Source organism: Capsicum annuum, chromosome 6 (genome assembly GCF_002878395.1).
Source record: "Capsicum annuum cultivar UCD-10X-F1 chromosome 6, UCD10Xv1.1, whole genome shotgun sequence".
In the NCBI taxonomy this organism is placed as follows: domain Eukaryota; kingdom Viridiplantae; phylum Streptophyta; class Magnoliopsida; order Solanales; family Solanaceae; genus Capsicum; species Capsicum annuum.
The window spans coordinates 209,494,323-209,507,646 of record NC_061116.1 but is presented as its reverse complement, the minus strand read 5'-3'; the positions used below and the strand labels follow the sequence as shown (position 1 = coordinate 209,507,646).

The window sequence follows — 13,324 nt, the reverse complement described above, 5'->3', positions numbered from 1 at the left end:
AAACAGATGTGGTCATGGACATTGTTGATGAAATCAACAGTAACACTTTTGTTGATGAGGAACTTAGGGAAAGAGACATTTAAATGCTAAGATGTTTAATTTGTTGTTAAATGATGAGTTATTAGGATATGATAAAATTGTTTTTATTTCACAAATATGAAGTTTGAAGGATCTGGTGGTAGGATATGACAATTATTCTTTTATTTTATGAAACTTGTTATGATTCTGAGTTGAATCTGTTTCTATCAAACTGATTTGTGGCATGGAATTTGAATATGCAGGGTGTGGTCATAGTTGGTACATTGTATGCTTGATATCATAGAATCCATACTTAATATTCCATATACCGTATGCATAGTCTATCATTACCCTGCTGGTCGAATTTAAGTTGACGTGTTGTTTAATCGACTATGGTTCTATCAAAAATAGTATTTTACATTATACAAAAGTAGAACTATTATTATTCATTCAATATCACTACATTCATGTTACACTTTTCCAAAGAATGAATACTAGCATTATAGCACATAACATCATTTTTAGGACATTCTCTCTTTCTTCGGCCAAAATCAATTTTTCGTTTAGTTGATCCCTCTCTATTTGGGTGTCATGTAGCAATAGTTTAAAGTGATCACTCTGTTCTCCGGCTTCTTTGAACAAAGTCATGAGAAAATCTTTATTTTCTTCGCATTGTTGGAGCCTTTGTAGTAGATTAAATTTTGCCAAGCCTTGAAAATTTGATGTCTCGAGTTCCGAAATAAACGTTGATGGACTGGATGGAGGTGATAACTCATCAAGTCATTGGAAAAACGAGCATGCGCCATTATCCTAGGAAAAAAAAATTACATAACCATTAACTTAAATCTTTTAAAAAAACACGCACACCTCACCTTTGCAATTGCACAATTATAAAATTTGTGACCTGGATTTGAATCCGTGTGTGACGTCCTCAAGACAGCCGCATTCCCCACAATGACAAATTAGAGTATTTTTAGAATTGGATGATTGAGATGCTTGCGACATTGTAGAATTTTTAAAAATAAAATAAAGTTGATAAAATAAAATAAGGAGGGATGTACACCTTATATATGAAGTAAAAACAAAGTGTTCACACTGATGGCTTACAAAAGTAGCTTTTACCGTTGAAAAAGTAATTTTTCTCTTTTGAACTGGTGGTGACACTAAATAGACTGTCGTAGATCATGGCCTATGTCAGCCATCGATTTGTATGGTTTACCATAGACTTACACCTTTATTAGTGCATCGACTGATATCCTGATTATGCGTAGACTACCGTGATCTATGTACACATCTATAGACCATCACGTGGAGGTAGTTAAAAAATGAATAATTAAATTAAAAAAAATTAAATAGATAATAGTAACATGTTTTGGGGATGGTGGAAGAAAATAATTAAATATAATATGATTTAAATGGATAATTACATGTTTTGGGACCGGTGGAAGAAAATAATTACATTAAAAATGATTTAAATAGATGATCTTGGACTGGTGATGAAACTTAATAGACCGTCGTAGATCATGAACTATGTCATCCATCGATCAGTATAGTCTATCATAGACTTACACGTTTATTATCGCATCGACTGATATCATGATTAGGCGTAAACCATGATGATCTATGTACAAGTTTATATAGATCATCACTTGGATGTAGTTAAAAAATTGTTAAATAAATTATAAATAAATATGGTGTGGATTTCTACACATATGAAGGAGTGTAAACATGTCACATAATCATATTAGAGCTTAGACAAATTAGGAAGGGTGAATTAAGAAGTGTGTGGATGGGTAGTGGTTGAATGCTCAATATCATAAGAGTAATGTTTAAACAAAGCAAAGTATTCATATAGGATATGTATTATATTTGATGCCTACACATTCCACATATTTCTTTCATCATCACCCCTAAATCAAAAGAGTGTGTGCAATTGATAATGGTAAGATATTTATCATCCTCAATACATACTTGTGCTTTGAGAAACATTACTCTTACGATATTGAGCATTTAACCACTACCCATCCACACACTTCTTAATTCACCCTCCCTAATTTATCTAAACTCTAATATGATTATGTGACTTGTTTACACTCCTTCACATGTGTAGAAATCCACACCACATTTATTTATAATTTATTTAATAATTTTTTAACTACATCCAAGTGATGATCTATATAACCTTGTACATAGATCATCGTGGTCTACGCCTAATCATGATATCAGTCGATGCGATGATAAACGTGTAAGTCTACAATAGACCAGACTGATCGATGGATGACATAGTGCATGATCTACGACGGTCTATTAAGTGTCACCATCAGTCCAAGATCATCTATTTAAATCATTTTTAATGTAATTGTTTTCTTCCACCGACCCCAAAACATGTGATTATCCATTTAAATCATATTATATTTAATTATTTTCTTCCACCAGCCCCAAAGCATGTTACTATTATCTATTTAATTTTTTTTGAATTTAATAATTGTCTTTCATAATTCCCAAAACATGTGATTATATATTTAAATTATTTTTAATTTAATTATTTTCTTCCACCAGCCACATAACATGTGATAATTTGTTTAAATCTTTTAAAATTAAATTATTTTTTGAAAATCTGTTATTATTTGTTTTAATTTACCCGATGATTCATCGATTTATGTAGTCTACGATCGACTTATATGTACAGTCGATGAAATACTTTGTATAAAATCTAAACATTAGATTTTACTCCAGGAAATTAGTCAAGCCACAATACTGTAACTTGAAAAGGCAGACATATTTGATTCGAGTTTTCAAACAAAGGATCAGAACAAAGATGGCAAGCACACAATGTTAAAAGAAACTGAAACATAGTTGTATTAAAATTGTTCATTGCATTACATAATAAAATTTACATCAAAAAGGGAAAAATGAAAGAAGTTTTCTTCTAACAATATCCTACAAAGAAAGCTTCTTCAGCAATGAACAAATCAAAAAAACTTAAAAACATATACTAAAATAAAACATTTAAACTAAATTATGGGGATAGTGGGGGGTGATGTAGTCAGGGTCTTCCATTTCGAGCCTTTCCAGAATTGCCCTCAAGAAACGAGCAATTCGACGGAGCTCCCGCTCCAGGTAAATGCGGTCTTGACCCTGCACGTAGAAAAGCCAGTCCAAATCATTCCTTAGGGGGAGGAGGTCGTAGTGCCTACGAGGAACACGTCTGATGGGGCACCTGGGTATCCTTCTTGGAGGATTTTTTTTTATTTGCGTGAAGAAGAAAAAGAGATGATTTCTGATATTTTCGATTTAGGAAAAACTGAAGGGTTGCGTAGAAAGAGGGCCTATACTTATAGACCTGTAGATTGCATCCGTTCATACATCCATGAAAACATTTTGTATGCATATACCAGCTGTTTTTCCTCGTGAAGAGACGTTTTGTGCAGCTTTTTAATAAATGGGAACGGGAAATAATGATTCATTGCATCGATTGGAGAAATAAGCCAGGAAAATGACCAACATAACATGTTAGATCAGTAATAATATAATCAATACATAATATTTTATAGACCATATATTATATATACCGTAGACTATAGATAGTCTATCGTAGACAAAGCTTTAGGTCGATAACAACTGAACGTTAAAATCTACAGAAATGCACATTCATCCCTCAAAACAGTAGCTTTACAACTGAAGCTAAAAAAAGCCTATTTATGATTGATGCCCATTCTACACGTGGTTCTTTTGTATTCAAATCTCTCGCATATTGAACACCTATTCCTCCTTTTGAACTTGAATGTCTCACCGGCGCCCTTAGTGCGTTTGACTTTCTTCCTTCTGAGTTTGGGATCGTACGGGGGTGGAGAAATTTTGGTGTCTACCAATTCCTGTAACACAGTCCATTCAGCTTTCGGAGGGACCACGTTAATTGCTTTCGAGTATGCGAGGAGGTAACTTTCAGCTTTATAAATTGGCGAAGAGTAGTCGTAGATGGAGTTACCATAATCTTCGCCATCGTCGTACTTTTCTCGCAAAGTTGCCATCGCGTGTTCGCACGGTATTTTCACCAAGTCAAATTTCTGACAAGAACAGCTCCTCTCCAAGAGATTGACCTTGGCAGTAACGCCGTTGCCGAACACCGTATACTCGTCGAGAATCCCGTTTGGATTACCCATATACAAGGAATTGCTCGCACTCTTATTATCCCTTAGGATCCTTTCCGCCGAAGGCACAAATATGTTCTCTTTATCACCGACAAATGCATGCCGCTCCTAAATTTTTCACCAAATTTTTTAGCAATTGAATTGAATATGTACGACATGGGGTACTCCCGTTCATCCATCAAAATCGAGTTGAGCGACTCGGCGATGTTTGTGGTCATCACATCGTACCTATTGCCCGGAGAGTGTGCTCTACTCCATTTTTCAAAACCAAGCACATTTTCAAGGACATGAGCTACCTCGGGGAATTTGCTCTTCAATTCCACAAAATTATCGCTAAACTCATCAAGGGAATAAGCCTTTGCTGCGGCGTAGAATAGATAAAGATGTTCTCCACAGTGTTGATTTACGCGAAGATTTTAAGCGAGGTGCCTCATGCAAAGTCCGTGATGTGCACGACTGTATACATGGGAGAAGGCATTGGCGATGTTAATTTGCCTGTCGAAGATGACGCATAGATCTGGTTCATCTTCTATGATAGACTTCAGCTTCTGGAAGAAGAAGGTCCAAGAAGCATCGTTCTCTTTATCGACGACACAAAAGACAATCAAAAATATATGATTTTCGGTGTCCTGTGCAACGGCGCTCAGCAGAACGCCCCCGTACTTGCCATACAAATGTGTGCCATCGACAGCAATTACCTTTCTCATGTGGGTATATCCTCGTATGCAAGCTCCGAATGCTAAAAAGTAGTAAACGAATGATCTATCCATCCGGTTTATCATGATAGAGTAAGAAGACCCGGGATTCAATAACTCTACCATGTGGGAAAAAGCCGGTAAGCAAGCATATCCGTACTCTGGTGTCTCGCGAATGATGTTCTTCGCAATTACACTTCCTTTCCAACACATCCAATAGCTTGCGTTGCAACGCAACTCCTTAAATACAATTCTTTGAATTTCTCTTATGCTTGGACCCTTACCATCCCGAAAATGATTTATGCATACTGAAGCAATCAATTCGGATGAGACTTTTTTGTGCCTGTGGGTAGCATTTTCAACACTGCACGTGTGCATCCCGACATACTTATATATGCAAAATCTGTCCAAGGTGTCGTACTTTTTTGCCCGCAACAGCCAGTCACAACCATGAGATAAGCATTGCGCCTTCATCAATTTTGTGCAGCTCTTCTCCATATAATAATCTACGGACTGCCTCGCCGCTGCTGCGTCTAGTTGCATTTTCAGCTCTTTTTTATCAGCGAATGTTTGACCACAACATAAATTGGTTCCATCGGTGAAGGAGTGTCTTGCTTATGATTCTGTTTCACGGTCTTCTTCATCATCTTGCGAGTCCGATGAAAAGTCTTCCATATGCATAGAATAATCTTCCATATTAATTGTATCATCGACATCGTTCTCGTAATCATTCAAATCGTCGTCGATCAAATCATCATCAACTGCCGGGCGCCGCAGTGGGGGTGCTAATGAATTCAGCGGTTCTTCAAAGGACCTCTCAACCACATTTATCCTCAAAATTGGCCTAAAGTCATCTACATCAGCATCCATTATGTACGACAGCGCACGTACATTACTATTTATGATCGTATGATTCACCTTTTTCCTCGAATGCATTACATAACTAATCACCACGGCGCTCGGCGCACAATCTAGATCCCCACTTTGCATTACGCTTGTAACAAATTCCTCGTACGAACTGTTGCGGCGAACAGGAATGGGAATTGTCACCTTGGTAAATGATCTCCATTTCCAACATTTCGAAGTCTCCACCCATTCTCCCATGAAATCACCAGAAACCAGAACAAATTTTGGAATAGACATCCTAGAATTAAGCTTCAGTCGATGGTAGATTATGCTTATGGTCTATGTCGTGTTGTATGCACGGTCGATGACTGGCGAGGATGGGTCGATGACTGCGCAGATTTTCGTACAAATACTTGAAATTGCAAATATTGCTTGTAATCAATGATTGTTGGGTTTGTGGAATAAAGAAATGAACTTGGAGTCGCCTGAGCTGTTGTAATGCACTTTCTAAAGTGGCTTTGAGTAATGTGAGTGATTTAAAGCTTTTTAACAATGGTGGAAAGTGTGTTTGAGAAGATAGGAAACAAATGGGGTAACAATGGATGCAATGGACAAGCTTATGATGTTTCTGGACTAATTTATAGCTGATCGCCGAAAAATAACGCTGAAAAAGTGGCCGGAATCGGAGCTTTTTGGTGGAAAAAATAACCACTTTCTATTTTTAGCTTTTGGAATTATTTTTTTTAATATTTTTGAAAACCTAGATATTATTTTTATATATATAGTGGTGGATAATGGAGTGAGTTGAAGTGTATTATTAGAAACTTATGGGTGAATTTATTAAGTTGGAAGTATTGAGTTAAAGTGAATTATTATAAAGGTTGAGGCTGAAATTGTTAAGTTGGAAAAGTTGGTGGTGAGGGGGAATTAAGTGGGTATTTGACAAAGAATTTAAAACTTGTGGGTATTTGACAAAATAGTTTGGATAAAGAATATTTTTGGCATAAACGCCCGAGAGTTATTGTAGTTTCTCACTAAAACCATTTTTTTAAATATTTATCTATACATGCTAATACTTGCATTTTCAAATATTGCAGTGCTGAAGACCTTAAATTTATTGCTAGTGGACTAAAAGGAAAAGTTCTAATGCTTTTCTTTCAAAAAAATGGAGATATAGCTGAATGTGTAGAGGCTGTAGAGGATAGAGGAGTTTTGGCTTATATTTTTGCTACAGTTCCCACTGATCAACTCCTTGACGTCACTGAACTTACTCGAAATCCTAAACCTTTTTTAACCGTTGATTTCGAGCAAGGAAATCAAATTTTTGATTATTATCAACAACGTATATCAAAGTAAACATATTTTTCTCCTGCTCTGTTCCTTCTTCATTTTATTCTTTTCTTTTCCTATTTTTGAATATTTTAAGGTATATTTGATACGAGTTAAAAATATTTTTAGAAGTCAGATCACTAAAAATGGAGAAAATTATTTTACCAAAAAAAAAAAAAAATGACCTTCCTAGCTCTTGGATGGAAGTCGCATGCAATTGTCTCTAACTCTTATCTTCACGTCATTAATTTTAACCAACACTTAACATATTATTAGTAATATGTAATAATTATGCTTTGTTGTTAAATACTTCCTTCGTTCCATTTTATTCATTCCAAATTTTCTAATTTAGTGTCCCATTTTACTTATCAAGACAAGACAATTTTTTCTCCCATTATACCCTTAGTGTAATTGCTTGCTCCTTGTTATTAGTATTCTTTAAAAAATGTTGCAAAAAAGAGTACCATTAAAAGTACATTATTAAGAATATAAATGGTGTTTTGGTATTGGTCATCCATCAATATTGAAACTAACAACAAGACACAATTAAGAGGGGCAAAACGATAAAGTTACATTACCAATCATTATTTTCTTAATAGTTGTGTCATCCCAATTTGAGACGGATAAAATGGGACGGGGAGTATTATCTTGTGCTAATATTATTATCAATCTCTAATAAATATTATTTTCTTGGAAACCTTATCCATTCTCCGACCAAACACAAGAGAACTTTTTAAATTTGAGGAAATGATTTAATTTCTGAGAAACAATTAACTTTTAAAAATAATAAAATAAAATGACTTTTATCATGCCAAGGTACCTCTAGTTTTCTTGTTATATTATACACCACTGAATTGATTCATCATTTGTAACAGCAATCAAGATCCAATAATTAAATATGGACAAACTCAAATTCGTGACGGCAAGGAGGCATACATAAAGGTGCCTAGATTCTCCTCAAGAGTCCCCAATTCCTTTGCCCCAGAAATTCTAAAGGTAAATATAAAAATGATTTAATAATTTTTATCGTCTTTTAGTTTGATAATTTCTCTCATTGAATTATTTTATTATATTTTTTGAAAGTGACTTATAAGTTTTACTAAAATATATATCATTACAGTCCGATATTGCAGCTCTTGGAGTTAATATACTCGTAGCATTTCCTCCCGCTCTAGGAGGATACAATGGATTCAACATCATGTCAGGAACATCCATGTCAGCCCCTCATGTCGCAGGAATTGTTGCACTCCTCAAAGCTGCACATCCTAATTGATCTCCAACAGCTATCAAGTCTGCACTCATGACAACAGGTAATATCTTATAAATTTAAATTCTATACATTAATAGCACAATTCGACTTATTATAGTATACTAAATTACCATAATGAAAAATTCTCATTGTTATTCATTAATTTAAGATAAAAGAACGCATCTACTGTCAATGCATATACGCTTAACTTATACTCCTATATAATAACCTTCCAAGTTTTATTGAGAAAATAATTTACCTTACAATTTACATTTATTAGTTTTACACTATTAACATATTTTAACCTACTACCACAGGTTGCTTACTACCAAACTAAGCTTAAATTAGTATTTCATGATGTTATACATCACTTTAATTAATCCCATCATGCACAAAAGGTTTACACTTTACACTGTCATCGTACATCAATTAAACTCTTGAACAAAATAGTCTTTCCTTCTTTTGAGCATTTTTTTTTTCATGTATTTACTGAATGTATTTAATTTATTTGTGAACTGTGTAGCATGGAACGAGGACACATATAAAGGTGAAATTTTTTCACAAGGAGGTGGAGGAAAACTTGCTGATCCATTTGACTTTGGAGGTGGCATATGTAATCCAAATGGAGCAGTGGATCCTGGCTTAATCTATGATATGGGTAAAAATGATTATTCGAATTATCTTTGTAGTCTGCGTTATAGTAAAGATAGGGTTTACAATGACACTACCTATAAATCCGATGCAAAAAAATCGTCTTCTTCAGCAGGCATTGTGTGTCCCAAAGAAGTACCATCAAGGTTGGATATGAATCTCCCTTCAATATCTATTCCAAATCTCAAGGATTCAGTTACTATCAAGAGAACCGTTACTAATGTTGGGAATGATAACTCTATATACAAATTAGTGGTTAAACCTCCGAGAAATGTTGCAATTAAAGTAACTCCAGATGTCTTGAAGTTTAATGCCAAGAGAAAGAAGATCTCCTTTAAGGTAAAGATCACATCTACTTACCAAAGAAGTGGTAAATTTACCTTTGGAAGTTTGGCATGGAGTGATGGCAAGAATTTTGTTAGAATTCCTATTGTTGTGAGGAAGAAAGTAGATGGATAAAGAAAATGCACCAACTTAGCTTGGGAGGTATGAGGTGGAGCGATGACATAAATCATGCTACAAAGGAAAAAGACTTGGTCATAATGTACAAGGGTGGATTTAGGGGGGCGAGGGTGTTCATCCGAACCCTCTCGACATAAGAATACATTGTCTATACATAGATATTGAGTCCCCTCAACACAAGACTAGAGATTAGCTTAATGGTTTAGGGAATTCCAAATTGACCTGAGATTTCAAATTCAAATTCCAAGCACTATATTTGTATTTTTCAAACTCCCTCAATAAAAATTTTGATTATTTATTTACTATATCAAAGTATGATTTACTGTATTTACTATTCCAAGTATGATTTTTTCACTAGATAGCAAGTGAATGTCCAAGCACGGTGAGCGTATGCTGTTCAACTTCCTCTCCCCCTAGTTCTTCCTCTCCATGTTTTTAATTTTGAATAGTAAAAGTGAATAATTAAAAAAGATAGACTTTAAAATATATGAAATATCGTGGAATGTTATTTGTCTTTTTGGAGTTTATGAATCACTCTTGTTCCATGTGGTCTTGAAATCATGTTTAAGTCGTAAATACTTTTTTTTAATTTGTTCGCGAGAACTCTCATATTTTGCTTTTTGGTGACTCGAATCCACAATCTTAGAGTTGGGGGTGAAAAGTGTTTACCGACCATCTGAGCAACTCCTCTCTGTAGTTGAAGACATCAATATTTGCTTCTCAAAATCAACCTGTGGGAGTACACTATATATTGTTTGCCTAATTTTGGCTAGAGAATTACTATCATATATTCAATATGTTGAAAGCAGAGCGTTTCTATATAGTAATAAAGTAATACAAACATTATTTGAAAATCAAACAGATGTAGGAATTGGGTTCGAATTATCGATCCCTAAATAGTCGTCATAATTTTTAGAGTTGAAAAATATAAGAGAGATGAATCTAATAATATAATATTATCTTCATCTAAATAATGAGAAATTAGATTTTTTTCGAAGCTTGCTGGACAGTTTGTCGTCTTATTTACCTTGTTACAAGTGTGGGGTATTTGAACTTGACTAATGACCGCAAGTTGAATCTCTCTATGTTCAAAGTGACTTAGCACTTATTTTTATTTTACTTTTTATTTTTGCTTTTTATTTTGACATATAATATCAACAAAAAAACAAAAAAAGAAAATTTTTGTTTTACCCTTAAATTATTTGCACTTTTTCAAATTTTAAATGGTCAATTTCAACTAGTACCAATCAATAGGGGTAATATGGTAAATATATTATGTCAATTATTATTTTCTTAGTGAGTGCGTCAAGTAAAAAAATAACAAATAATTTTGATCTGGGGACGTAAAAAATATTGGGCACTGATTTGATAAATTCATGACAAGACTTCTTGTTTATTGGTCAAGTCCTGTTCACCTTTTACTTCCTTCGTCTATTTTTACTTGTTCACTACAGTAAAAACAAATGTTCAATAATACTTGTTCAATGTGAAAATCAATAAATAATATATCCACTTGTACCATTTTGCTCTTGGTATTGAATATCATTTATTATGCAATGCATTTTCTAAAATAATAAATTAGTTATATTCAAAAAGTGATATGATAAAATTACTAACTAATAAATCTACAATGTATGCATAATACTTGTCCAATTTCGAAACTAATGAATAATTACTCATAAATCTCAAATTCTTTTAAGAATATTTAGTAATGCTAAGGAGAATCGAACCACTATCCAAGAAGCCAACAATTGCTTCTAATCTACTTTGTTAATGAATTTCCAACAAATATTTCTTATACATTTGATAGAATTTTCATTATAAAATATAGAATCAATATAACAGTTATTGGGTTCTCGATAACCTACATACCCTTTTAACTAAATTTAGTTTAAAATAATTTAAAAGATGAAGAAAATATAGTTCAAGAAAATTCATTTTGATTCCACAAATAATAATAAATTGACAAAGATTGAGACGCAAGAAGTAATTATGACTAGTTCTTTATGAAAAATAAAGAAAGAAAGAGGGAAGAAAATTATTGTAATAGTCATAGAGGTAGTTACACTTGTTATAAGGAGATAAATGTTAGAAGTTAGAACTCAAAATCCTTTTATTTATCACTAAAATAAAAACAGAAAGTATACGGTCTAAAATATTTTTTATAAAAAAAAGTTACCATTTTTAAAGGAGTAAAAGTAGAATAACTAATCTACTTAGTATTCGAGTGAGTGGCTACAATTTAGAATTAATATACTAGCCACACATTTGTTTTTCTACTTTGTGTGGTGAGGTTAAGCTATTTAACACTTAATAGATTGAAAGTACTTTCTAATTTCATTAACCAAATTATTTTTTAATTCACCAAGAGGTTGGGTTATCTTCCCCCTTTCACATTTTCTATAGAAAGGAGGGAAACAAAAAAATAATGAATAATCCAACTTCTTCTCTTGTTAAATTATTTTTATTTTTATTTTTTATTTGTTTACGTAAAATAACTGCAAGAGCAGATGTTGCTGATACTAAGGTACATTTTAAATATTCTTGAATTTAATATTATTCAAATTTCACAATTTTTTAATATTAAAAAAAAAAACAGATGAAGCTCTCACTATATGTAATGTCAGAAAAGGGTCAAACGCAAGTGTTTATTCTATGCAGCCTTACCTCATCATATTTCTACTTGCTCTCATCATTTAACCTATCAATATTTGATAGAGTAACTAAAATAAATTTTAAAAATATTCAATTTTTAAATTTCTAAAAATATAGGTATATATAAATAATAATTTTAATATATAAGCGCTAAAAATAAAGTGGAAGAGGAGTAATATTTTTGATCAAGTGAATGGGTGATTTAAAAAGTTAGCTTTAATCTGATTTATAAATATGCTTTCATTTGTTTAATGACCGTAACGAATATTAATCTCTCATTGATTTTTTCTTTATTATTTTAATCGTATTCTTTTGGTCAATAGCTTTACGCCGTCTACTTGGGACACAAACCACACAATAATCATGAACTTATCACCGATTCACATCATGAACTTTTAAGTCAAGTGGTCGGGAGGTATGTATATTTTTAATATAATCAATGTAATTTAATTTAACCAATGAAATGTAGTAGTAGATCATATTTTGACTAAATTTCTTATTAATGCTTATCATAGAAATATTTACTTCTAATTACCCTACCATGTTTATAACTATATATCATTGCGAAAATATTATTTTGTATATTTCATTATTTAAAAGTTAAATCGCATTTTCTTGTCATTGCAGCAAGGAAGAAGCTAAAAAACTTATGAGATATAGTTATAGACATGGTTTCTCTGGATTCGCTGCTAAGCTCACTGACTTTCAAGCCAAACAAATTGGAGGTATTTGAATTCTCCATTGTTACAATTTTTACCTTAAATTCTAGTAGAAAAATTATAAAAAAAATTAAAGAAAATAAATCATTTTATGAAAAATTAAAAATTTTATTCATGATATTCTTAGTTGATATATTTTTTATACTTGTATTTCAGAATTACCTGGTGTGGTTCATGTTATACCAAATCACCTTTACAAGACTCATACATCGAGGAGTTGGGACTTTATGGGTCTTTCTAAACACGATCCCAATAGTCTTGTGAACAAAACAAATCAGGGCGATGGAGTAATTATTGGCATAATAGATTCAGGTTAAGTATCTACTCTTTTTAACTTTTCCTTTTTTTCCTTAAGTCAATACAATTTGTCAACAACTAATGATCTTGTTAAAAAAGGATTTAAATTTTCTGAACAATAATATTGTAAATGTTATAAATATATTTACACTATACTTGATACATCTCAAAATACCTCAAAGATTCTCACTCAAGGTAATTGACATCGTTTTAGAGATGAGGAGTAGTATTGCAGATTAAGGGGTCTCAACC

At 32.8% G+C, this 13,324-nt stretch overlaps 2 protein-coding genes across 10 annotated transcripts in view; both read left to right on the top strand.

Annotated features, from left to right (window-relative positions):
• The first annotated feature begins 7,918 nt into the window (after positions 1–7,918).
• Positions 7,919–9,644, top strand: LOC107855375 (subtilisin-like protease SBT3.8). The gene is made up of 3 exons (XM_047413877.1): positions 7,919–8,035; positions 8,160–8,349; positions 8,812–9,644. Exons 2-3 carry the CDS (start codon positions 8,340–8,342, stop codon positions 9,396–9,398), a joined length of 597 nt encoding a protein of 198 aa, XP_047269833.1. The 5' UTR covers positions 7,919–8,035; positions 8,160–8,339; the 3' UTR covers positions 9,399–9,644.
• Positions 9,645–11,718: 2,074 nt separating this feature from the next.
• LOC107855451 (subtilisin-like protease SBT3.5) overlaps positions 11,719–13,324 on the top strand; it is a 38,636-nt gene continuing 37,030 nt past the window's right edge. For 3 of the 9 annotated variants that reach the window (XR_001670262.2, XR_001670261.2, XR_007056769.1), the window contains exons 1-4: positions 11,735–11,928; positions 12,380–12,471; positions 12,684–12,781; positions 12,932–13,087. The gene's annotated coding sequence lies outside the window, so the exon portion shown is untranslated. Of the gene's footprint in view, positions 11,929–12,379; positions 12,472–12,683; positions 12,782–12,931; positions 13,088–13,324 lie in introns of all 9 variants that reach the window. The other 6 variants (XM_047413875.1, XM_047413876.1, XM_047413873.1 and 3 more) reach the window with 3 other exon arrangements.